The 24853-nt window shown below is 44.6% G+C and overlaps 1 protein-coding gene and 1 long non-coding RNA gene across 32 annotated transcripts in view; one reads left to right on the top strand and one right to left on the bottom strand.

Annotated features, from left to right (window-relative positions):
• ERI3 (ERI1 exoribonuclease family member 3) overlaps nucleotides 1–24853 on the top strand; it is a 135902-nt gene that overhangs the window by 11102 nt on the left and 99947 nt on the right. For 12 of the 19 annotated variants that reach the window (XM_017960907.1, XM_021940768.1, XM_021940759.2 and 9 more), the window contains one exon: nucleotides 5691–5968. The exons of 2 other annotated variants lie outside the window; for them this stretch is intronic. In XM_017960907.1, coding sequence (XP_017816396.1) covers nucleotides 5714–5968 — 255 coding nt within the window. In that variant the 5' untranslated portion in view covers nucleotides 5691–5713. Of the gene's footprint in view, nucleotides 1–5399; nucleotides 5509–5690; nucleotides 5969–24853 lie in introns of all 19 variants that reach the window. 5 more of the 19 variants (XM_021940751.2, XM_021940750.1, XM_021940745.1 and 2 more) reach the window with 2 other exon arrangements.
• Nucleotides 1–24853, bottom strand: part of LOC110743712 — a 39511-nt gene that overhangs the window by 2496 nt on the left and 12162 nt on the right. For 10 of the 13 annotated variants that reach the window (XR_004184838.1, XR_004184844.1, XR_004184833.1 and 7 more), the window contains one exon: nucleotides 24686–24781. This is a non-coding gene — a long non-coding RNA (uncharacterized LOC110743712). Of the gene's footprint in view, nucleotides 1–11605; nucleotides 11688–12256; nucleotides 12320–14643; nucleotides 14796–24685; nucleotides 24782–24853 lie in introns of those variants that run through there. The other 3 variants (XR_004184841.1, XR_004184843.1, XR_004184840.1) reach the window with 3 other exon arrangements.

The raw sequence follows: 24853 nt of genomic DNA, 5'->3' as shown, positions 1-24853 counted from the left end.
CTTCTTTGGTCTCTCAGGTAAATACAGATTGAGTCTTTTTATAAAGGCATATTATTTCCCTCATTAAATGTGTGTTTTGGCACATGTGTTATTTACCTGATAGACCGTAATGGCTGCAGAGGAGCCATTGGTGTCTGTTGTGTAAATACTCTGCACAGAGACCATCCTCCAGGGGCTCTGGCGCAGGCCTGTTTCTCCAAATTGTGCTGGCCCCGTGGCAGTCCCATTTACCCCTCCCCTGTCCCCACTGGGGACCTGGGCCCTTCATATTGAGGAGAGAATCATTCATTTTCCTCCTTGCCATGGGCTACTTAATACCTTTAATTTGCTAGGAGAGGGAAAAGGATGTCTGAGAATAAATGTGTATAAATCTTAGTCTCTGATGAAAGATAGTTTGCAGAAATAGGCAGAATCATAAACTTTCTTTTGAGTTTTGGTCCTCAGTTAGATACTAAAAGTCCCAGTTGATTTTATAAGCTATAGACTTATAGCCTGCAAATTTGTGACTAAAACATAAAGACATCAATAGGAAGGAGAAATCCCTAAGACACCAGAGGGTGCGAGGGCAGGTGGGATGCTGCTGCAGGGAGCAGGGGTGTTTCCTGAGAAGGCTCTATGGTAGCAGGAGTGCCAGTGAGGTGGGCATTGAGTGGGTGCTCTTCTAATGGAAGGTCGGCTGGATAGAGATACTATTTGGGCTGAGAGATGCTTTGAGCCTCTCTGCCAGAGAGAACATGCAGCCTACCTTCTGTGGGCATTACAGGGAGATCTCTCCCTTCAAATACTGTCTGTGTGATATTTTTAATTTAAAAATTTTAACTACATTGCACATGGATTAAAAAAAAACAATTTAATTAATTTATTTATTGAGACAGAGTCTCTGTCACCCAGACTGGAGTGTAGTGATGTGATCTCAGCTCACTGCAAACTCTGCCTCCTGAGTTCAAGCGATTCTCCTGCCTCAGCCTCCTGAGTAGCTGGATTACAGGCGTGTGCTACCATGCCTGGCTAATTTTTGTAATTTTAGGAGAGATGGGGTTTTGCCATGTTGCCCAGGCTGGTCTTGAACTCCTGACCTCAAGCAATCTGCCTGCCTTGACCTCCCAGACTGCTGGGATTACAGGTGTGAGCCACCCCACCCCACCCAGCTGATTTTAAAAAGCAATTTTGAAAAACAATTTGAAACAGCCCAAATTTACTTAAAAGTTGTAAGTACAGTAGAAGGAATTTTTTCCCTGAACCATTTGAGGGTTAAATTGCCGACCTAATACCCCATCACCCTGAATACTTGGTGTGCATTTCCTATAAACAAGGACATTTTCCTACCTAGTCACAATACAACCATCAAAATCAGGAAATTAACATTGATACAAAACCTCTATATAATCCTCGGACCCCATTAATGTTTTGCCAGTTGTCCTAGGAATGTTCTTTGCAGCAAAATGATCCAGTTCAGAATTGTGGGTTGCATTTGGTTATCAAGTCTCTTTAGTCTCCTTTAGACTTTCCTCAGTAAACGTTCCTTGGCATTCATGACCTTGATACTTTTGAAGATTATAGGTTGGTTATTGTTTAGATTGTCTCTCAATTAGGGTTTGTATGACATTTTCTCATGATTAGATTTAGGTTGTGTATCTTCAGGAATGTATCAGAAATGATGCTTTGTTCTTTTCGTTACATGATTTTGATTTATCCCATTATTGATAATGTTCGCTTTGATCACTTGATTAAGGTGATGTCTGCCAGGCTTCTCCATCATAAAATTACTCCTCGTTGTAATTAATAAGTATTTCTTGGGGAGATACTTTGAAACTATGTAAATATCTCACATCAAAGTTTAATTTATTGATTTATATCTTTATGGACTCATGGTTTTCTATTCAGTGCATTATAATCCATTACAATCATTGTTTCTTGGCCAGTAGGTGGCTTCTGTATCCTTTTGGTATGTTCCCATCATTCTTTGGGTGTTTCCTTGCTTTGTGGTATAAGATGTTATGGGCTTATCTTGTATTTCTCTTGCTGCATCCCTGGAATCAGCCATTTCTTCAAGGACCTCTGTTTCTTTTAGTGGAGAATGGTATTTAGAAGGCAACTGGGGCTGGGTGCTGTGGCTCATGCCTGTAATCCCAGCACTTTGGGATGCCAAGGTGGGAAGAACACTTGAGCCCAGGAGTTTGAGACCAGCCTGGGCAACATAGTGAGACTCTCATCTCTACAAAAAAATAAAAGTATTAGCTGGATGTGGTGGCATGTGCCTGTGGTGCAAGCTACTTGGGAGGCTGAGGTGGGAAGATTGCCTGAGCCTGGGAGTTCGAGGCTGCAGTGAGCTGTGATTGTGCAACTGCACTGCAGCCTGGACAACAGAGCAAGACCCTATCTTAAAAAAAAACTAGAAGGCAATGGAGTGCTAGGTGTGCTCATTGCCATTGTTACTGCTGCCTGGCTCTTCGTTAAACAGAAATATATATGCATATGTATGTATATTTGTGTGTGTGTATCCATCTGTCTATCTGATATACATCTAATCAAAAACCATGAGTTCACATTCTTCCTGCCAATTCCAATCCAACACCACAGATTTTCTCCCTTTCCATATTTTAAGTCCTTTCTGTAACAGTGAGAAACTCGGGTCCCATTATCCTTAATATATGCACTTCCTTGATCAGTTCCTCTGTAGGTAGCTAATCTCCTGTTACTGCCACTGCCCTTTACCCCTCATGAGTGCCTCTTTTACCCTGCCTATGTCACCCGACATCAGACTGCCAGCCCACATGGATGCTCTCCACACCCCCTTGGTTCTGACATGCTGTACCACACCTTCCCACCTCTGCAAGGATGTCTTCCTCACCCTGCCTGGGCTCTGACAGTGTCCCCCAGTCCTCTCTGGCTCACCCTACTCCACCTGTTACAGATATCTGCCCTCTTCTGCTGCACCTAATGGCTTTAGGATTGAGTTTTTCAGGAAGGGAAGAGGAAGAGCTACCCTCTGTTTCTTGACTTGAACTGAACTTGGTTGTTAGAAGTAAGGGAAGTGTGGAATCCAGTAACTGCTGATATGTGGAGGCCTGACCTCCTAATGTCTACTCTCAAGACTTCCTACAAGAGAAGCTTTTTTGTTTTGTTTTGTTTTTGAGGTGTGGTCTTGCTCTGTCACCCAGACTGGAGTGCAGTGGCGTCATCACAGCTCACTGCAGCCTCAACCTCCTGGGCTCAAGCGATCCTCCTACTTCAGCCTGCCAAGTAGCTGGGACTACAGGCATTCACCATCCCACCTGGCTAATTTTTAATTTCTTTTTTGTAGAGATGGGGTCTCACTGTGTTTCCCAGGCTGATTTCAAACTCCTGGGCTCAAGCGATACCCTGCCTCAGTCTCCCACAGTGCTGGGATTACAGGTGTCAGTCACTGTGCTTGACCAAAAGAAGCTTTTTGATGTAGATGAAATCAGGTGAAAAAGCAAGGCCTGCAGGCAAGAGAACCACTGGCCATCAGAATAGGGTATGTATAGTATGCTCTGTCAGAGGTCTAGAGCATTTTAGGGTTGCAGAAGACATCGATACTACTCTCTGAGGCTGGCTTATGAATTAATTGGATTTGTAGGCCCAGAATCTGGGGGATCCAGGCTTGGCCAGTTAGGCATAGCCCAATAGGATAGTAGTAATAACATTAGGCTAATATATATTAAGCCCTTATATGCCAGATACTGCTCTTAGTGCTTTGCATGTGTTGTCTCATGGTATTCTCACTTAAGGAGTAGGTGCTATAGTTATTGTCATTTTACAGATGAGGAATTGAAGAACACAGCATGCCCAAGGTGCCATGGGTAGTAAGTGGTAAAGCCAGGATTCAAACTTGGAAGCCCTCCTTGCTCATCATGCTTAATTGCTTGTAGTATTTGGTAGATAGGATCTGACTGACTGTACATACAATGCATATTCTATGCACATTGTGGAATATTAAGACTTTTGGAAGTCTTTACACTTTTTTATCGGGTTAGAGAAGAGTCCAAGTCCTTGAGGCACTTTGAATCCAAACTAGAATGGGTAATTTGAGCAGACCGGTATCTCCTATCTCATCAAGGCTTCCAGTACGGTTCAGGAATAGGTGATGAGAAGATTCTGGCTTTCAAAAGGATATTGGCCCTCTTGCCTTTCCAGGAAACTCCATAGTGAAACTCAAGCTGGCATTTGTCTACTGGGGCTGAGTTTTGGCTGTATTTTTGGTGAGGCTATAAAGCAATGGTGAAAACAAGGGCTGTGCTTGTGCAGGATCCACAAAGAACTTAAAATATTTTTTGGTCTTAGCTCCACTGAATCCCCCTGAAATCTCATTATAGGGATAGGGAAATCGAGGAGCTATGCTAGCGTATATCCTAGTAAATATATAGGCAAGTTACTGTAGCTCATTCAGTGAGTCAGGAGAGAGATGGGAAGACAGCCATACTTGGCATTATCTGCTTCTGTTCAGGTAGTGACCAAATTGCCTTTGAGTATGTGCTGGACTTCACAGGGTGCTATCCCCTCTACCCTGTGTGAAGGGAGCCAGGTACCCACTTGCAGCCATCAGAGGCAAGCCTTTGGCTGTGTTGGAATGGGGCTTCAGAAAGCACAAACTATGGCCATTACTGTATTGTACAGTGAGATTTCTTATTTGAGGATTAAAGTTGAGAGAAGTTTGAATGTTGGGTATTAAAGGGAGAAAGACAACATTTCTGCTTTGTTCCTTCTTTCTTTTTAAGGAAGTTTGAGTTATTCATGAGTAAAACTTAGGCTTTGATTTTTATATTTGGTTAGGCCTCTGAGGAGCAGGCATTCTGCAAATTTAAGGGGAAAACTTAAAGGAAAAGTGATTCTTTTTTTTTTTTGCACATGTAACTCAGAAAACTTTACTAGACTTTTAGCCGTGCTCCTATTACTGCCACATCTGGGTTTTCTTTTTCTTCCCTATTTAAAAAGTCCCGCAGTCATTCAGGGCCTCTAGTAGAGACTGAGTCTAAGGCAGCAAATGAGAAGGCCTAAGGCTGTTGCCAGCTGTGCTCTCCAGGCACTGTTCATTCCCCCCGGGTGCCACTTACAAGTGTGGGGGCTGGGGGATCACCAGAATGCTGGGAGCAAACTCCCCTGTGATTTGCTTTGTTTGCCTTCACCTTGGGAGAGGGGAGGAGGGTATGTGGAGACATCAAGATACAGACTGGAAAGCCAGGGGCAAATGGCTCCTAGTGGAGCTGAGAAAAGAGCCTTGGACATTTTCTGCTGCTTGTCTGAGTCTACTTAGCTTCCAGGACTGATTGTACAACAGGGTCACCTCATGTTACTTTGGGCCCATAGCTTTAATGTTAACTGTTGCCACCTGAGAAGTGACTGCACAATTTTTCTCTTTTCTCTCTTTTGAACTTTAGAGCTCCATTTAAAGATGAAGGCCCGTGTTGCATGTTGTTTTGAGAATGATCTGGGAGACTCAGAGCTGTAATAATGCTGCAGGTGCTGCTATTAGGGTCTTGAACTTCGGTAACGAATACTATGATTTAGAAAAGGGGCCCAGAAACACTGGGGAGTGGCCCATGTTGCGTGGATATTCCTGAAGACTAGATGGAACAGGGCCACAGTGGGAGGGAGTAACCCAGGCTCTCTGTTCTTTTTTTTTTTTTCTTTTTTTTCTTTCTTTTTTTTTTAAACTTTCCTCCCCTAAGTTTTAGATGCTTCTGGATGTTCAATGCTAGCACCTTTACAGACTGGAGCAGCTCGATTTTCTTCGTATTTACTTTCAAGAGCAAGAAAAGTGCTGGGCTCCCACTTGTTTTCTCCCTGTGGTGTTCCGGAGTTCTGCTCCATATCCACCAGAAAGCTGGCGGCCCACGGCTTTGGCGCATCCATGGCGGCAATGGTGTCCTTCCCTCCCCAGAGGTATCACTACTTTTTAGTGCTGGACTTTGAGGCCACGTGCGACAAGCCACAGATTCATCCTCAGGTAACTGTTCCATCATTGCTTTAGAAAAGGTGGGGTGGGCAAGGAGGGAGGGAGGATAGTTTTGCTTTCTGGGACCGAAAGGAGCTTTCTCATGCCTTCCTGTCTTTTAGCTACTCATTTAGAGTTCCTGTCTAGGAAGCAGGACTTGTTTCAGGTATGCTAGTGTAAGGTAGACCTGAGAAGTCTCTGGAGAGAACTGGGTACATTGTTTTTCTCTGGTCTCAGCTTTTGGGAATCAACATACTTCCTTCTCTCCCGTCCTTCCTTTCTCTGTTCTCTTCTTTCCTCCATTCTCCTGCTACTGCCACTTGTTCCTTTAAGGAATACTATAGTAGCTAGCCTCCAAGATGACCTCAGTGATCCTTAACTCCTGCTATTCACACCCTTGGTAGTTCCCCTCCTGCACTGAATCAAAGATATCCCTGTAGAGCTAATAGAATATAGTGGAAGAGATAATGTATGACTTCTGAGGGTAAGTTATAAAAAGTATTGCAGTCCACTTTGCTCTTTTGGACCACTTGCTCTGGGGGAAGCCAGCTGTCATGCTGCCAGGACACTCAAGCAGCCCTGTGGAGAGGCACATGTATGTAGGAACTGAGGCTCTTAGCCAAAATCCAGTGCCCAACTTGCCAGTCATGAGAATGAGCTCTCTTAGAAGTGAATCTACCAGCCCCGGTCAGGCCTTCAGATGACTGCAGCCCCAGTGGACATGTGACTTCAACCTTAGGAGAGACTTTGAGCCAGACCAGCCAGCTGAGCCATTGTCAAATTCCTGACTCACAGGAACTGTGAGGGATAACAAATGATTATTGACGTTTTAAGCCCCAAGTTTTGGGATGATTTGTTATGCAGCATTAGATAACCTGAGTAAGTACCATTGTTGTTCTGTTGGAAAGGACAATTTCTTTCCTTGCTTTTTTTCATTAGCCACCAGCTGTGTTCAAAGACCTTTTAGCTTTTAAGTTAATGCTACTAGGAGGCTTGGATTAGCTGCAGGTGATACTGAAGTATGTGGTGTTTGCTTTGAGGAATGATTGGGGGCTGATGTAGCAGTTCATTGTAGTGTTGGTGCATTGAATATGCCTGGCTCTAGGACTGTAACTCTTCTCTACAGGGTTAGGTTATAGACTGTGATTTGGGGATGCATAGACATATTGCTCTGGGAACAACTTTCAGTCGTAAGGAGGAGGGAGAGAAGGGGACCTCAGCATTGGGCACTTGGAAGGTAGGGAGGAGTGTGGTCCATTCAAAGATAAACTGGGTTCATTTGTCATGGTTGGTTTTTTCAGGAAGGGATAGAATGGTAGATTATTTTACATAAAGCAGATATGACAACCTCTTTAGTTTTCCCTTTCTCCTCTCCTCTTTTCTATACTCCCTTAATGCATTGGTCTGCCTTTGGGGCATTGGAGTGAGTTCTGTTGAGGGCTGGGAACACAGGAGCTGGATAAGGAGAATATCCTAAAGGAAGGTCCTTTGGGTGAAAGGGAGTGCAGCTTGGGAGCTACTCAAGCCACGCTTACTTTCTCTGCCTCTTGCTCCTGCCTGTACTGTAGAGTCTTCTTCCCTGCCTCCCCAAGCTACTGGAGTTTCTCTGGTGTGGTGGGGGGGCAGCTGGGTGGTACGTTGGGAATTTTGGTTTTGTAGATTCTCCCACATTGGGAATCAGGGATCCAAATCTTAATATGTCATATTATTTCTTCTACTTCAGTCACTGGGTAAGCCCTAGTGGGACATGAGACTAAAATCTAACACATCTCTGTCACATAGGATTCATCCCTCTTCTGATCCCTCATAATCGCTTGGCACCTCTGTTATGGCATTTACTGCTTTCTGGCATATGCTTATATATGTGTATTTTCTTACCTTATCGGTTAGATTATAAGCTCAGATAATTATGTAGCTCTGTTTTCTTGTCCTGCAGAGGGTCCTGCCAATATTCCTGAAGGTGAAGCCTGAATCATGTCTCAGTTTGGTCTGTCAATGTCTCCTTTCATCTCTCTTTCAAGGGCTTTATTTTTACTTATTTATTTATTTATCACAATGCTGAAGACATCATGCAGTACAGATTTAAACAGCTTGTGTCACCAACTTCCTTCCCAGACTTAGGCACCAAGACCTTCCAGACCCAGGCTGAGTTAGGGCTTCACATTGTTTACCAGGATCTGGGCCTGATTAAAGATTATCTCCAGAATCAATGAACCCTGATGATGTGATTCCAAGGGCACTTAAGGAATTGGCTGCCCTGGTTCATTATCAGCAAAGCATTAGCTGTTGCTTTAGAGAACTCGGGAAGAAGCATTTTCTGTCTTGCTTATCTTTAAAAGGAGAATACGAATGATCTTGGAAATTATAGACCCGTTAGTTTACTGTGATTCCAGAGAAGATACTTGACCTGATCGTCAGATAATCAATCAGCAAACAGCTAGAAGAGCGTGGGGCACTGAGTAATAACTTACATGGGTTTGTGAAGAAGAGCAAATCCTGTCAGATCAATCTAACTTCTTGCTGTGACATAGTGATGGATTTGAGTGGGTCTAGGGCAAGTGATAAATGTAATGCGTCTTGACTTCATTAAACCTCTACAATGCTGTGATCAACAGTTGGGAAGGTGAGTTTGGGGCCAGACATCTGTGTTGGACTACCCATCAGACCACCTTCAGGAAAGACCACCTTCAGGAAAGGGACGGCAGGTTGAAACCTGTTATAGCAATTTAAAATCTCCCTTTTTATGGGAGAACTTTTTTAAGGTTTGCAGGTAGCAGGATCCTGATGGGATTCAGCGAAAGCCAGGAAGATGGATTGGAGAAGTTGTCAGTCCTAGATAGAATAGCATCCTTCCATTGAGGTCAACATAGGTCAGGTTCTTATTAGAGTCTCTGTGCTGTTTAGGTCTTCTGGTCAACAAGGGAAGTGGAGAAATTGGAAAAGCTCAGGAATTAGACCAAAAATCATTAGAGGCACAAAAATAGAACTTAGAAAATAAATTGAATATAGTTTTGGTGACTGATTTCTTGTCCAGACTGAATAAATTCATCATTTGAGGAGTAGTTATTCCAAGGAGTATGATAACAACTTGCTCTTGATTTTAATAGGGACACAAAAGAAAGAAGTTTAAATGGAAGCAGGAAAGGTTGAGATTTGGGATGAGAATGAACTGCCAGAAGAGACAGCAAAAGGACCAGAATAAGGTATACACCTTAGATCAGCCTTCCTTAGTGCTCTCTCAAAATGGCTGATGGCTGTCCATTTGACAGAGATTCTTTGATTCTTTTTTTTTTTGAGATGGAGTTTCGCTCTTGTTGTCCACTGCTAGAGTGCCATGGCGCCATCTCGGCTCACTGCAACCTCTGCCTCAAGCAATTCTCCTGCCTCAGCTTCCCGAGTAGCCGGGATTATAGGCATACGCCACCATGCCCAGCTAATTTTGTATTTTTAGTGGAGACGGGGTTTCTCCATGTTGGTCAGGCTGGTCTCGAACTCCCCACCTCGGCCTCCCAAAGTGCTGGGATTACAGGCGTGAGCCACCGCCCCCGGCCTGATTCTGTATGAGTAAGGTCTGCATGCCTCCTGGGAGTAGGGCTGGGCTCATGAATGAGAACCATCCAGGCTCCTCTCCTGACCAGCTCCCTTTTCTATTTTTTTTATTTTTATTTTTTTTTTGAGACAGAGTCTTGCTCCGTTGCTCAGGCTGGAGTGCAGTGGTGTGATCACAGCTCAGTGCAGCCTCAACCTTCAGCCTCAACCTCCTGGGCTCAAGCAATCCTCCCATCTTAGCCTACCAAGTAGCTGGGACTATGGGTATACCCCATCATGCCTGGCTAATTTTCTGTTTATTTATTTTTTATAATGATGGGGTCTCACTGTGTTGCCCAGGCTGGTTTCAAACTCCTGAATTCAAGTGATACTTCCACCTCGGCCTTCTAAAGTGCTGTGATTACAGGTGTGAGCCACCACAGCCAGTAGGAACTTTCAGTACTCAAGACTCTGCATTTACACTTCTGTTTTTATGAGAGTGTGTCACACCCCTTGAGTATATAGGAGGCAGAAACAGTTTTAGGCCATGGCCTATTTGGAGGCTTAATGTGGGACTCTTTTATCTATCTTTGATTTCCAGAAGTCCCTAAGTTAGCTGAGTCAGCTTATTGGGACTATCCTAAAGGAATGCCATTGTGAAAAACTAACAGGTGTAAGCCCTGTTGTAGTTGGGTGAGTAACAGTATTGGTTATAAACATGGTAAAACATGGTATTTTCCATTTGTCATCAGTTTTGCTGTTTACTTTTGTACTTTGTTCAGCTAGGTGAAACTGGAGTGTTTGGCTTGCCAGTCATAGGCTTTGGTGTTCTGGTTTTTGCACTCATTTTATTTGTGTTACATGTTTTGATTCAGATTAACATGATAGGTATTGGTTGAATAGGAGACTGGTTTTCATTTGAAAACGTTTTTTTCACTTAAATGTTAATTGAGATGGCTTAAAATGTTTTAGAGGGTCTACATTTCAGGAATGCGGCTCCTTTCTTGTTTTAGGAATTGTTTCCTGACATAGAGGCAGATTTGTATCTGGTTTAGGAGAATTGTGCCTCCTTTGTCCTCGCTAGCAGGAGTTCATGTTGCTCATTTTGGTGTGGATGTGCACCGAATGATGGTTGTTGTGACCCTGAGGCCCAGAGAGCAGCCTGAAAGCTTTGGTGGGATCTTTAATTGTGTATCTTTAACCTTGGGGCAAGTTCGCTCACCACCTCAGTGTTCAGAAGAGACCAAAGCAAATGTAAGTGAGGAAAATGAGGTATAGGCCACAGCACGTTGGGAGGAGGAGGTAACCTTAGCTGTCTGGATGACCAGGGAGGGAGGGTGCAGCCCAGCTCTCCCCATCCGAGAAGCTGCCATCCTGGCGGCTACCTGCTTTCCTCCCCGAGTGCTCTGGCCATCCGTCAGGCTCCTGGGTAGTCTTTTTGTCTCTGCTCTGCAGCAGCCCCACTGACTGTTTGCCTTCTCATCTGTATTCAAGTGCCCATACCTTTGGAGAAAAATGACCTCTGGGGTTGAGGTTTCTAGTGTTTGGTCTTTGTCCACAGGGGCATTTTTTTCCCTTTTACGGAAACCTTGAAGAGAGTCCATCTGCATTTTGAGTTAGAACTATGAGTAAAGGAGTTTCTCGTTTCCAGAAAATTGTCCAGATGCTGTTATTTTTGAAGGGTAGGTGGGGAGGGTTGATGGTGACAGAGAGGGCTGATATAGAAGAGATGCGGAGGGTTTCAGTGTGACCTAGAGTTGCCACATCGTTACTAGTCTTTTGTGAAAGAGACATTTTGGAAAACTTTACGGAAATTGGTTAAGATCCCTACAAAGCGAACTATATTGATTTCTTTCTCCTTCGTTCGAGGCTGAAAGGCAGAAATCCTCTTAACCCCACGTACTGCCTCCCCGCCCTGCCCCACACATTGCTCTTTGCTCCATGCTTAGCTTCTTTCCTTCTCTCTGTTCTTGGTTCCCGCCGTGACTAAGTGAACAGAAAAGCAATTCCCTGGAGAAAGAACCCACCCTTCCCTTCCCATTTGCTTGTCCTTGTTGTAACTCCTCCAGTCAGGAGGGATGGGGCCCAGGTCTTTTTCCTGGAGAGCCTAATCCTTGGATTGCGGTCCCTCTGTCTGTGGCCCCAGTCAGCACGCACTTTTTTCTGTACAGACAGGCGAAGGCACTGACGCTATTCTTCTAAACTGGGAAATGAAATGCAATACCGACATTAATGTAACATTATGGTTGAGATTAAATGCACCAAAATCAGGAAATTCAAAGTTATGCTTCCCACAGCAACTATAACTCAGCCTCATCTGGCGTGTGTAGTATTTTGTGTTAGTGTGGATGGTGTTATATGTTAAGACATTAAAGTTAACACCATAAGCAGAGCACAAAATGCTTGAGGGGGCTGAGTTATGACGACTGTGTGAGCCTTAAGTGTTCTTGCACAGGCTCCTGACTCCTGGAATAATTTTTCCCCTGCCCATCAGTGCAATTATTGCCTTTCTTTTTAGTTATATCTCTACTTTAACACATCTCTTCTTTCAGGGTCACTATAAATGAATTCCTCTATTGATGGCCAGTGATGGTGGGAATGGGACAGCCCACTAGGCCCCTTTGTCTTTTTTGTCACTGCCTCCATAAATGTGGTACTTGCCCCTCCTCCTTCCAAAGCCGTCTTCCTCCACAGGCTGCTGTTTCCTGGTGGTCCCTCATAAGGTTGGGCCTCCCCCTGGCTCCCACTGTGGCTCCTCACTAGTACTCCCGGAATGGGAACAAGCGTTTGCTGTGTCCGAGTCTTGGCCATATTGCGACTTCACGAAGGGCCTGTCTGTATTTGGAGCAGACATAGCAACGTAGAAGTAAAATATACATCTCAGGGAATGGAGCACTGATGCATGGTGGTGCTGCCTTGTGTGTTTGGCATAGCAGAGGCAGGATCGAAGCGGTTTATTTGCTCTATTCAGACTGCTTCTCCACCTTCCCCAGGGCTTATACCTTTAAGCTGCCATGGTGTGTAGTAGGCTGTGGAGTTGCCTGGGGGTGGGACCAGGAACTTTCCTTGGGGAACACTGAGTCACTGGTAACAAAATCACCACATAATTTAGTGCAAATCAGGAAACATCCCCCCAGCCTCTTATTATCCTGGTGGCCTCCCCAGGGCTGAGACAGCTGTTGGAATGCAGATTTTTTAGACACTGGGCTAAGGTTGGTGGTGGGGAAGAGCTCTAAAGAATAGGGCCATTGATAAATGGTGAATGAAATCAGGGACTGTAAAATAACAGTGACACTGAGCTGCCTTTTAAAGTTTTTGTTGGACATGACAAAACCAGCTAAGTCAGCAAAGGAATGGGGAAGACCTCATTATAACCACCTTAGAGGCAATGAAAAGGCTTCTTTTTACTCTTTGGATAGTAACTTCAAGCTCTGTGTTAGATGCTGGGGGTATAAAGACAGGAAATGGTCCCTCCCCTCAAGGAGCTCATAGTCAAGGAGGGCAGACATTTGTGTGACAACCATTAGGCCGTATGAGAACTACCATGACATGGGTAAGTGCTGGGTACAGTGGGGCACAAAGGATGGGAATGATCAGCCCTGCTCACAGTGTGCGGGAGGGCTGCAGAGTTTTCATGTTGTAAGAAATTCAGGAGACCAGAGAGGGCCAAGTGGGCCTGAGGCCGTTCAGAACTATTATAGCAGGAAAAGAAGAAGGGGTTCACATAGTAAGCCAGAATGCAATGGCCTAAGTCTGGAAAAACTGACCTTGATTGCAGGCTTGTTTGTGGAAATGTTGCAAATGAGGTAGAAGGAGAATAAAGACTTGGAACCTGGCAAGTATTTCACTGTTCAGTTAGTTGGATTATATATGTCAGTTTTATGCTGTTTCTCACATTTGAGCTAGAAGGTCTTATTGGGATGCTATAAGTGAAAGTACAAAAGCTAGAAGAGGCTTAAGAGCATCTTACCCAATAAAATGTGGGTAAAAGGGTGTGGGTGAAAGTGGATATGGTGTGAGCTAAGGCTCTGAGGTATTTTCAGGGAGACTAAGGCTCTGAGGCATTTTCAGGAGGCTGATACCTCAGCATAGCATTTGGGTGGGCTGCTAGGTCTCCAGGAAGAGTCAGAGGCTGGGGAATGACATGACATGACGCCTCCCCTTCACCTTCCACCTGCTTAAAAAAAAAAAAATACTGGGAATTTGGATCTGGATCTGCTAGGACCCACCTTCAATAGACCAGGGAGGTTTAGACCCTTCAAAAAGATAAACATCTGACTGACTAACATTGAGATTAGTGTGGAAGGAGTGACTGATGAAGAGGCAGAAAGGTCTGGGTAATGTGGAGATTAGTGGGAGCAGAAGGGACTGGAGGGCATGGGGGTGGAGGCTGAGCTTCCTCTGAGCATTGGCAACAGGTATAGCCATAAAAAGCAAGCCAGCAGGTCGGAAAGTGGGGGCAGTGGGGGAAGTGAAATCTAAGAGTGTTTAGGTTAAGTCCATAGGCTTCACTTCTCCCTACCTCCTTCCTGCCCTGCTTTTCCTCTCCCCTCTTGATTACGTTTCTTTTGTAGACTGATCTCCATTGTTTGACATGAGGAAACTGATATCAGGAGACCCTTTCTCCATCTCTGTGTCTCACTGGGAAAAAGGATCTTGCATCATTTTGATTAAGATGCCATTGGGATGATTATTTTTTATCCTCTTATCCTGGGTGTTCACAATACTTAAAAAACCCCCACAGCCTTACATTTATGTGATGAATTTTGAGCTCTAGCTGTGAAAATCGGGCCATAACCTGAAAGCCTGAAACAAGAGTGTACCCACGTTGACACCAGCTCCCCCCCCCATCAAAGGCTGGCAGGTCTGCAGCAGAAGGGTGAACAGGCTGGCACAGGCAGAAAGGCGTTTATATGTATTGATGCTGCTGCCATGGACAAAACCCTGTCAGGTGTTGGGAGAGTCAGAAAGGAGGTAAATCAGAAAGGAGAAATCTGGAGGGAGAGACAAACATCAGGGCAGCTTTTATTTGGATGTAGAGGTGCCTTGGGATAGGCTGCTGTTTTAGTCCTGTCCCTGCATGTAGTTGGCCAGTAAGGAGATCTGGAAGGTCAGTGGGCGGCAAAACAGATCTGATACACAAGTGGCTCTACTTCTGTTGTGCTGTGGTCAGTATCTAGTCCTGGAAGGCCATTCCAGCCAAGGGCTAATCTGAGGGTTCGGTGCTGGCAGAGGCACTTATTTGGAGATGCCGATGTTGCTGAAAGTAAAGGAGTGTTCATACTCTACAATGGGGGTACAGTTGGGGAGCCTGAAAAGGAAATTTGAATGTGTTACTGAGTGGAAAAGAAGAAACAGAAATAGATGTTGTAAACCAAAGTTTATGGGAATTGAAAGGAAGTTGTTCCAAGAGGTTAAAAATGTATGTTGGGAGACTGGTACAGATGCAGTACTTGAGAGAGATGCTAGTGGGTTGGACTAGGTTGTTAGTTGGTTGGCGATGGTGAAAATGGGGAGAAGTTACATGTTGTAACCTTTAGGTGTGCTGGGAAGGATACAAGCTTGAGAACCATGTTCTTATGTAGCTCATAACTCTTTTGGATACTAGTGGGCTACTGAGGAGTCAGTGGTACTGAGGTTTCTTAAGGAGTGGCGCATGGAATCTATAGTTGTTGTAAATGGGGTACTCTGAGTAGAAGATCCGTATCAGGGAGAACATAACAGGCAGCGCTGTTGTAGTTGAGTTCCTTAGCGGTAATGTGGGTAGTTATTCCTCTAGGACCTATTTGATGCATTGTTTGGCCATTGGCCTACAGGAGGTAGGTAGTGATGGTTAGGTAGATAGAATAATAACTGGCTAGAAAGCTTGGAATCTTGCTCTCTAAAAGTGTGACAAAACAGAGCCAAGATTTGAGATTGCATTGTCTGGAAATGCAGGAACCGTGTCTGCATTGTTCACAGCACTAGTAGCATTTTAAAGGCCAACTGATCAACTGAACGGGATTGGTAGTTGCAGATGGTGGGCAGGGCTGATGAATGAGATGAAACATGGCATTTTGATCAGGTCTACTTTCACTGGAAAGGTAATGTGACTGGAGAAACAATGTCGGGGGCAGACCTGAAAGGAAATTCATGGTGTATGGTGTTGAATGTGGTGGCTGGTGAGGATAGCAAGGAGTCCCCAAGCAGGTGCCTTAGGATATACAGGAATTCTGTAATGCAGCTCCAAATTTGTGGCCAGGGTTGGAGAGGCCTTTCTCAGGACCAGAGGCAGTTAGATAGACCAGATAAGCTCCTGGCTTGTGTATGTAATGAGTGGTCTTCTCATAGGAGAGGTATCCAGTCCTGCTTCCATCTGGACAGAGGAAGGTTTTTTTCTGCAGGGCTGAGACAGTAGTGTGCTGAGCACTCTGAGGGTAGCTGATGCCCTGGTCTTGACAGTATTCCGAAAGGAGGCAGGCACTGCCATGACAAGAAGACTTTTTGCTCGCTTCCTGACAGAGATGTGCCAGTCTACTCTATGAAGTTCTTGGATGTGACAGGCCTGTTTTTCTGCCCTAGCTCTTGGCAGCAAGGTGGATGAAATGTCGGCAGTAAGAGCTAGGGATGGTTAGCAGACTTAGAGGGCTTGACTCGGGTGCTTAAAGTGGCCAAGTAAGGGTTCGCTCTGCGAGGGGAGCTGAGAGCCTTGGGCTCTGATTCTCACTTGGTCAGTACCTCAGCGATAAGGAGTTAGTCACATAGATGTTCTAGACTACACCTTTGCTCTTTAAATTGTGGTCTGAGAACCAGCAGCATCCTTATCACCTGGGAGCTTGTTAGAAATGCAGAATGTCAGGCAGGCCCTACTCCAGAGCTGAGATAGAATCTGCAATCTGACACATTCCTCAGGTCATTTGAAGTCTGAGAAACACTGCTGTAGTCTGGACCAGCGGTTCTCAAACTTCAAACTTCAGCAAGCATCAGAGTCACCTGGAGGGCAGTTAAAACCAAGGCTTCTGGCCCCATCCCCAGGGCTTCTGATTCTGAAAGGCTAGGGTGGAGGCCAGAAATTTGCATTTCTAACAGGTTCTCAAGTGATGGGACTGTGGTTTGACAACAGTTGACCCTCTTAGCTTTCTCATCTGTAAAACTGCTCACAGAGATGTGGGATCATATGGGACAATGTATGAGAAATGTGTTCAGTGCATTGTGGGGGGGTATCAGTCTGTGTATTGCTTGCTTACTAGTCAGTGAATTTTAAAAAATCTATTGTCATGCCAGCACAACTGTTTACCTTCCTGGCTGCTGGCTGTCACTTGTGGGCAGAGAACAGGGAATCTATGAACCACCCCACGGGCATGCAGTATTCTGTGAAGAGATCAGCAGTCCCTGGGGCTATGGATGGGGATTACTGAGTAAGGCCTCCTGTAGCCCAGCCAGCTTCCCTGGGCTCCTGGTCAAGTGGTCTGACCAGAACTCTCAGTCTGCCTGAGTGGGCCTGGTCCTGTCTTGATCACTTGTTACTCACCGCCATTTCTTCACCCCCAGCTAGTGTATCTTAAGGCAATATTTGGATTGGTTTGAAAAATGGTCTTTGTCTAACTAAGTCTCTAATTCGTCTTGTGATCTTGAGCAAGACTCATGCCTTTCCTTCATTTCGTTGGGTGACTGATGGAACAGGCTTTGGCTACATGTGCCCAAGTCCCAGAATGTGGACTTGGGACCTTCAAAGTGAGGGGAGCTGAGGTAGACGCTGTTCTGATGAGAATCAGTAAAGCATAGTGTTTAAAAGCATGGACTCCAAAACTGGACTGTCTGGATTTGAGTCGTGACTACCTACTGGTAGTATGACCTTGGGCAAGTTCCTTGTACTCTTTTATGCCTCAGTTGCCTTATTGGCAAAGTGGGGTTAATAATAGCACCATTCTTACAGGACTGATGGGAGGATAAACTGAGTTAAACATATTAAATGCTCAAAACAGTGTTCGATATGTAATGGCTTATAGGTATTAGCTCTTATTCGTAGAATTAGTACTAGTATTATTCTGATCCACAACCTCATTGTAAGCTGTTGGGATACAGCAGGTGACTGGGAGGCAGGCCCTGCTTCTCTGGGAAACAGAGAGATCAGGCCCTCTTACCAACATAGTGATAGAGCCAGGGTACTATCCAGAGAGATTTTTTGGGCTTGGCACCCTTGCACTTCTAGCCCCTTCCTTAGTGATGCCTCCAGGGGACCTCTCTAGCACATAACCTGAGATTTGTTTAAATTAATTTCATGACAAATGTGTGTATACAGGTAGCTACAAAGAAATCATTTGGTTGTTGGTGCCCTGAAGGGTCGGCTTCCCAGAGGCCACTAATATCTGAAGTTATTTACAATTGAGTATGTAAAAATGTTTGAACTGTGGCTGTTTCTGAGTCATGTGCATACAGAGGTAGACGCAGGTGTGCACACCTCGGGTGAGGATGTGGTTTCTAAGACTTTGTCTGCTTCATTTATTGGTATTGTGTTGTTTGAAAAATTCAGATTTCCATAAAGGTAAATTATAATTCACTCTGCGCCCATACCTTCCTCGAATAAAGAATAGCAGTGTCTATTTTCAGCCTCTTTTCTATATTTTAATTGCTTTGGGGTCTATGGAGATGGGGAGGGGGGACATGTAGGTGAAAAATCAGGCTTTTAAAGCTCCGATTTTTTACCCTTCCTTGTCCTGAAACTTCGAGCATCAGCTCTCATCTGTCAAAGTGTAAATCAGCAATTAAAACCCAAACAGCCAAATGCCAAAGATGACCCGAAGCACAAAGCAACTGACAAACAAGTCCGGACAAATCGACGGGTAATTTATAAGCTTTGCCCTAAAATCTAATTATTTGGCAATTCGAATTTGCAGCCAGCCAGGGCTTGGCAATAAATTTAACCCGCCATAAATTATTTAGGAGCAGACTGTGGTGTAAATCAAAACCATGAGTGTTTGTTTAAGAAATAAGCTCCTTGTGCATAAAATGTCTTTTTTTTTTTTTCCAAGGGAGAAACTGTTATTGCAAACCGTACCCCATTGCCCAGTGTAGCCCTCACTTTTCCCATCCAACTTCCCCTCTTCCCTGTGGCCGGGAGGCTCCTTGATCCTTGGAGAAAGGGCCCATCTTTGCATGAGACTTTTATCCAAAACTAAATATTTGGGTAGAACCGACATATTTGTCAGGGACTGCATTTTCTACCTTGTGTTATGTGTTGCTTTTAGATTTTATCAAACCTTTCAGTGCAGGGACACACACTTTTTGGAATTTTCTTCCAAGGGTTGAAGGAATAGATTAGTTGTTATGAAGGAAAACCAGTTCCTTCTTCCTAGGTTAAGAGGGGGAAGCCATGAAAAATTATCTGATCATTCTCTTATTTCAGATAGGACATAGAAACATCAGCTCAGGCAGAGGAGAATCTACGCCTAGGGAAAAAGGGCTAGAATGCTACTCTATTAAACCCTCTGGGCTGGGCGCAGTGGCTCTGGCCTGTAATCCCAGCACTTTGGGAGGCCAAGGTGGACAGATCTCTTGAGGCCAGGAGTTCGAGACCTGCCTGGCCAACATGGCGAAGCCCTGTCTTTAGTAAAAACACAAAAATTATCTGGGTGTGGTAATCCCAGCTACTTGGGAGGCTGAGGCATGAGAATCACTTGAACCTGGGAGGCGGAGGTTGCAGTGAGCTGAGATTGTGCCACTGTAGTCTAGCCTGAGTAACAGAGCGAAACCCTGTCTCAAAAACAAACAAACAAAAACCAGAATTTATAAACCCTCTGTCCCATTTTTATGAATTCCAACAGTCTAACCTAAGTCCCTACTACTTAAATCCTCTTCTTGTTGTTCTGTCTTCAACTGTATTTGTATTGCTGCAGACACTGTAGTTGAAGGGAGTTTGAATACCCCAAAAGCAACTTACACATTTATTTCTTGTAATCTACTGATTGTGGGTGTGAAATTTCATTTGAAATGCTGTTGCCATTGTGTCCTCCGTTTATGAAGGAAATCATTGGGGGTTCCTAGCTGAGCAATTAGAGAGCAGTTAGGGGCCGGGCGCGGTGGCCGAAGCCTGTAACCCCAGGACTTTCGGAGGCCAAGGCAGGTGGATCATGAGGTCAGGAGTTTGAGACCAGCCTGGCCAATATGGTGAAACTCTGTCTCTACTAAAAATACAAAAATAGCCGGGCGTGGTGGCGGGTGCCTGTAATCCCAGCTACTCGGGAGGCTGAGGCAGGAGAATTGCTTGAACCTGGGAAGTGTAGGTTGCATTGAGCCGGAGATTGTGCCATTGCACTCCAGCCTGGGTGACAGAGTGAGACTCCGACTCAAAAAAAAAAAAAAAAAAAAACTAGGTTTGAAATACCTGCTCCAACCCATTTTACAAGGTAGATGAATGCTTGTTTGGTGCTTTTTTTTTATTTCTGTCTTCTCTCCCCTCAACAATATTGAGGGAGGAGACAGTAGGTACAATAGGTTTGGAACCTTGGATATTTGAAAAATCCCAATTCTGAGGCTTTTGTTCTTAGCTGTTAAGTTATGGCCAGTTTTCATGCACCATTGGCAGACAGCCCAGTGCTATAGGTAGTTTGTGAACGGTGTTTCAGTGTTAGCATTGAAAGTCCATGTTGGCCAGGCGCGGTGGCTCACGCTTGTAATCCCAGCACTTTGGGAGGCCGAGGCGGGTGGATCACGAGGTCAGGAAATCGAGACTATCCTGGCTAACATGGTGAAACCCCGTCTCTACTAAATATACAAAAAATTAGCCGGGTGTGGTGGCGAGCGCCTGTAGTCCCAGCTGCTCGGGAGGATGAGGCAGGAGAATGGCGTGAACCCAGGAGGCGGAGCTTGCAGTGAGCCAAGGTCGCGCAACTGCACTCCAGCCTGGGCGACAGAGCGAGACTCCATCTCAAAAAAAAGAAGAGTCCATGTTGCAGGAAACCCTTGGTCCTGATCAACAAGATGGTTGATTACCCTAGGTAAGACTGGGATTTGGTGGTTTGTAGTAGTTGAGGGAGGAAACCACTTAGAGATGAGAGTAGATCTGATAGAAAGTGCTTTGAACTGTTAAATGTCTGGGTTTGAATCCTGGCTGTATCACTGACCATCTTTGACATCTTAGGCAGATCATTTCCCCTCTCTGATCTGCGGAGAGTTTTGTGTCTTCTGGTACAGCCAGGCCCTTGGCTTGTATCCTCCACTTAGCAGCTCTTTCATATGTTTACCCAACAAAAGTTGAGAGAGTGAAGCTGGTGTGCCAGCATAGGAATTAGGTGCTAGAGATCACACTGAAGGCACATGGTTCCTGCCTTGCCATCTGTGTTACTGCAGCCATGGTGGAATCTTTTCAGTAGCAAACCTCTAGAACTTTTCTGCCTGGATAGTCCACATTCATTGCTCTTAAAATTTGAGAGCAGACTCTGTTTCTAGGAGATAGTAGACTTGAGTTCTCTACAGGATAACCTTTTAGACTAAGAGAACCAGATCTTTCTTGACCCTTCAGATTTTGAAAGCTGCTAATCCTACTCAGTTTTTAAGTCTCATTCTCATTTTCCCCTTTAGGAGTTCCAGCTCTGTCCCTCACAAGCAGCGTAAGTGTGAGCAAGTGAATTAACATCTTTGGGCCTTAGTTTATTTGTGAAATAGGGATGACTATGATTCCCACCTCATGAGTTAGGAGGATTAAATGAGATCATTCCTCTTAGCACAGTATCTGCCATGTAGTATACAATAAATGGAATAAAATGATTGCATTTTCCACGTGTCTTGGAGAGCACTGGAGGCCAGCTCCTCTCCACCCATTGCCCAGACTTGAGCATCTCAGAGAAAGAAGCCACCTTTCATTGTATTCATCTCTGTGTCTACAGCCAGCCCCTGCCTGGTGAATAGTGGATGCTTAATAGTATTGATTTATGACCTGAAGATGGTGATGGTGGTGATGATGTAACCTATCTCCTAGTATTAAGGAAGGTAAAATAAGAAAATGTATGTGAAACTACGCTTTTGTAAATGGAAAAACATAACACAGTGTACGTCCCTCCACTAAGGTATTTATCACGGTGTACTGTTCTTTATTTGTTTGCCTGTCTTTTCTACTCATAGTCCATGCACTTCTCCAAAGTGGAGACTACATCTTATCTCTAGTCCTGCTCCAGCCCCTGTCTGATAGCCTACACAAAGTAGGCACTCAGGTAGTTTAATTAAATGCAAATGGCATACAAAGGCAAAGAACTGTGAAGCTCTTATTAGGATAGGGAAAGAGGGCTGGTAAATATGACTGGTCCTTCCTTCCTTCCTGGTGCTACTTTTACACAAAACTGTTTCTGAAATAAACCTTCCTAGGGGAGTGATGAAATTGGCTGAGAGAAAAGGTGAGGGTCAGGAATAACAGTTTCATTATCTGAGCAACTGGACATAGTGGCTGGCACTTGGGCACATTGTCACAAATCTTTGTGTTGGGATTAATGCCACTAACCTGTAGCGATGGGGTTCCATCTCTGATCATTATCAGCTAAAAATCGTCAAAATGTTTGTCATGCTCCAGGTGCCCTGGCTGCAGAGTTGTGCCAACTTGATGCAGATTGGGGCACCTCTCCCACTACTGGGCTGTTTGGGCCAGTATTTTAAGGTTCTGGGAAGTATGGAAGTACTGACTGGGCAACATGGGAAGGTAAGAAGTGCCTCAGTGAGGTCCTTGCTTCTGTAACTTCTCAGAGGGTCTTTTCTCAGAAGCTTCTCTTTTGCATCCTCAGTGGCTCAAGTGAATATGCCAGTGTGCAGGCTCATTGTTACAACAGCTCCTCATGTTGTGGAGAAAGGGCCCCTGAAAAGTCATGTTTTGAGACTGGCCCTTGAAACTGCCTCTTCTTGGTCTTGGGAAGAAGGCTTGGCTGATAAGCTAGCATTATCAGAGATATATTTATAATAGGCCAAATTTGACGTGTCCTGGGCCTTGGGTCTAGGCCCCCTGAGAATTTCAGGGACCTACCCCCTTCCTTTTTTTTTTGTGCATGGATGCGAGTCTGGCTTGTTCTTCCTCTCTGGGAGCATGGCTCTGAGTCTCAGCACTTAGTTGGCCCCATTTCCCTCTGGGTGAGGAAGCGAACATCAGGAAAGTCTGAATATTGAGCTGCAGTATTTGCTGTTATTTGCTGCAATGGGGAAACCCAAAGGCCAGGTTTCTAGAGAGTGTGCTGGGGATGCTGACTTGGTGCTGGTCAGAGTGGAAGCTGAAGCACATAGTATTTTATAATAAATACTAATGAAATCCTAGATCTATAATAGCATTTCGGATATCTAAAACAAACCATGTGCTTGTAAAAAAGTGGAAAGAGATCAACTTTAAGCCATAAATTCTTGGTAATAGAGGGTTTTTTTCTATTTATGTTTGATAGATATTTTTATTTCCAGAGGAATGTCAACTCCTAATTTCATAATGTATCATGGGCTTAAGAAAATTGAATTTAATAAGAAGCCAAAGATGAATGGCATCCTTAAAGGTCCCAACACTTGTCTTTATTAGCAGGACAAACTGTAGGTCTCCAAACACTGCTGCTCTCCAAATGAAAGTTTAAATGAAAAGTACAGTTGTGTCACAGGTTAAATTTCATTGTGGGCCCAGCTAACATTGTTAGTGAGGAGCTGGCTGTATTTGTTTCCTTAGACACCAGGGCAGCCAAACTCACCAGGCTATAGAACTCTTTCTGTTGAGGAAGTGTTTCTTCTACTTAGGGGGAGAGGAAGGACACATCAGAAAACTCAGGAGTCAGATGAGCCTGACTCATGGGCCACACCTCAGAGTTGGCTCTTGGAAATCCTGGATACCTGATTTTTTGCAGGGGGACCAATGTGTGTTTTTTTGATGTGTGTTCAATTTTGTTATTCAGTTCCAAACCCCCGTTTACTCTGTATGTAATGCTTCATGGGGAACAGAAGGTCCAGGGAATTGGGAAATGAGTGTTCCCCTCTCTTCACCTTGAGAGGAGAGGTATCACCTGGTCTAAGCAGCAGCCTGGGCCTCCCTTCTCTCCCCTCTGCCTCAGCCTTGCAGCCATTTTGCCCTTTCTATCTCTGGGAGTAAGATCCTGTCAGCTTCCTCATCTTTGGAGATCAGCCCACAGAGACAAGGCAACCAGAATCTTTGAATCTCTCTAGCATGAAATCTGACGGACTTGATTTGGTTTTCGGTCCTGCTGTTATGTGTTGGATTGAAATAGATGCTTTAAAAACAAGCCCAATATTAGTGGGTATGTTTTGCGGGGAGGATGCCTAACTTTCCTGGGACATCAAGGAGATTGACCATTTCTCCTTGTGTTTTCCCAGCCATTCATTTCCTAAGTGCAGTCAGGTGTCATCTGTTTTGTGTTGCTTCTCCAGGCTGTCTCTGGAGAGAACCAGTTTACTTCGATTTTAATGATACTGGAAAGGTCTTCTCCAGAATGAAGGACCCGGGGAAGGGGTGCTGCCGGAGCTATTGGGGCCACTGAATGGGCAGAGCCCCCTTTCTTTCTCTCTGCAGTGGAGGCCCTTTCCACATGCTAATTTTTCTCAGAGAATTTTGCTTTTATTTATTTTTTTTATTATTTCCTATTTGTCTCTTCCAGATGTTTTCAGGGCAGTTTTTGTGTGTGTGTGTTGTAAACTAATTCCATTCATGTTTTAAAAATTTATGAAAGCGCTAATAAAAATGTCAAAGTGGTAAAAATGTTAGCTTTTCCTCTGCTTTGATTAAATTTTGCAAACTGTTTTTGAATATTAAAAAGCAATAATTTTTTTTATTCTCTCTCCTTGCTTTCCCTCTTCTCTCTGGTACGCATGTGCTCTCTCCTGCCCTCTCCCCCCTCTGGTGTGTTCCTCCCTTCCCAGGAGCGATGTATGAGGCGTGCTGCACAGCCAGCGTTCTGCAAGCCTGTTTGCACACCAGGACCTTGGTGCTGTGCATCTCTATTAAATAGCGGAGACAAATTAATCTTAGAGACTCCAAACAAATTGTCACTCCTCCTCCTTCTCTTCCATTATGTTTCAGTGGACTGGGAAGGGCTGGCTAAGCAATTGGGCTGGCGGTGTAGGGGGAGTGTGTACTGCCTGAAAGAAAGGTGGGAGGTGCTAGCTCCTGTTACTGTTACTCACTTTTCTCCTTCTCTTTGGGATCCCCTTTGGCTTTTTAATCTTTTTAAAAAATTAAGAAATAATGAAGAAACTTACCAGCTTGGTTCAAACTTCATACAAGGAAATCTACGCATTGGTCTGATGGCTGGTTGTCTATATGGCAGGAGATCAGACCCATTCCAGGACAGGGACCTGGGCAAGAGAAAGAAGGGGGTATTCTTAGGGGCTCGAGTTAGCAAGCCTCTGCTAGAGAACCAGTTGGAG

Source organism: Papio anubis, chromosome 1, assembly GCF_008728515.1.
Source record: "Papio anubis isolate 15944 chromosome 1, Panubis1.0, whole genome shotgun sequence".
Lineage (NCBI taxonomy): Eukaryota > Metazoa > Chordata > Mammalia > Primates > Cercopithecidae > Papio > Papio anubis.
This window is presented reverse-complemented; position numbering and strand designations above follow the sequence as displayed.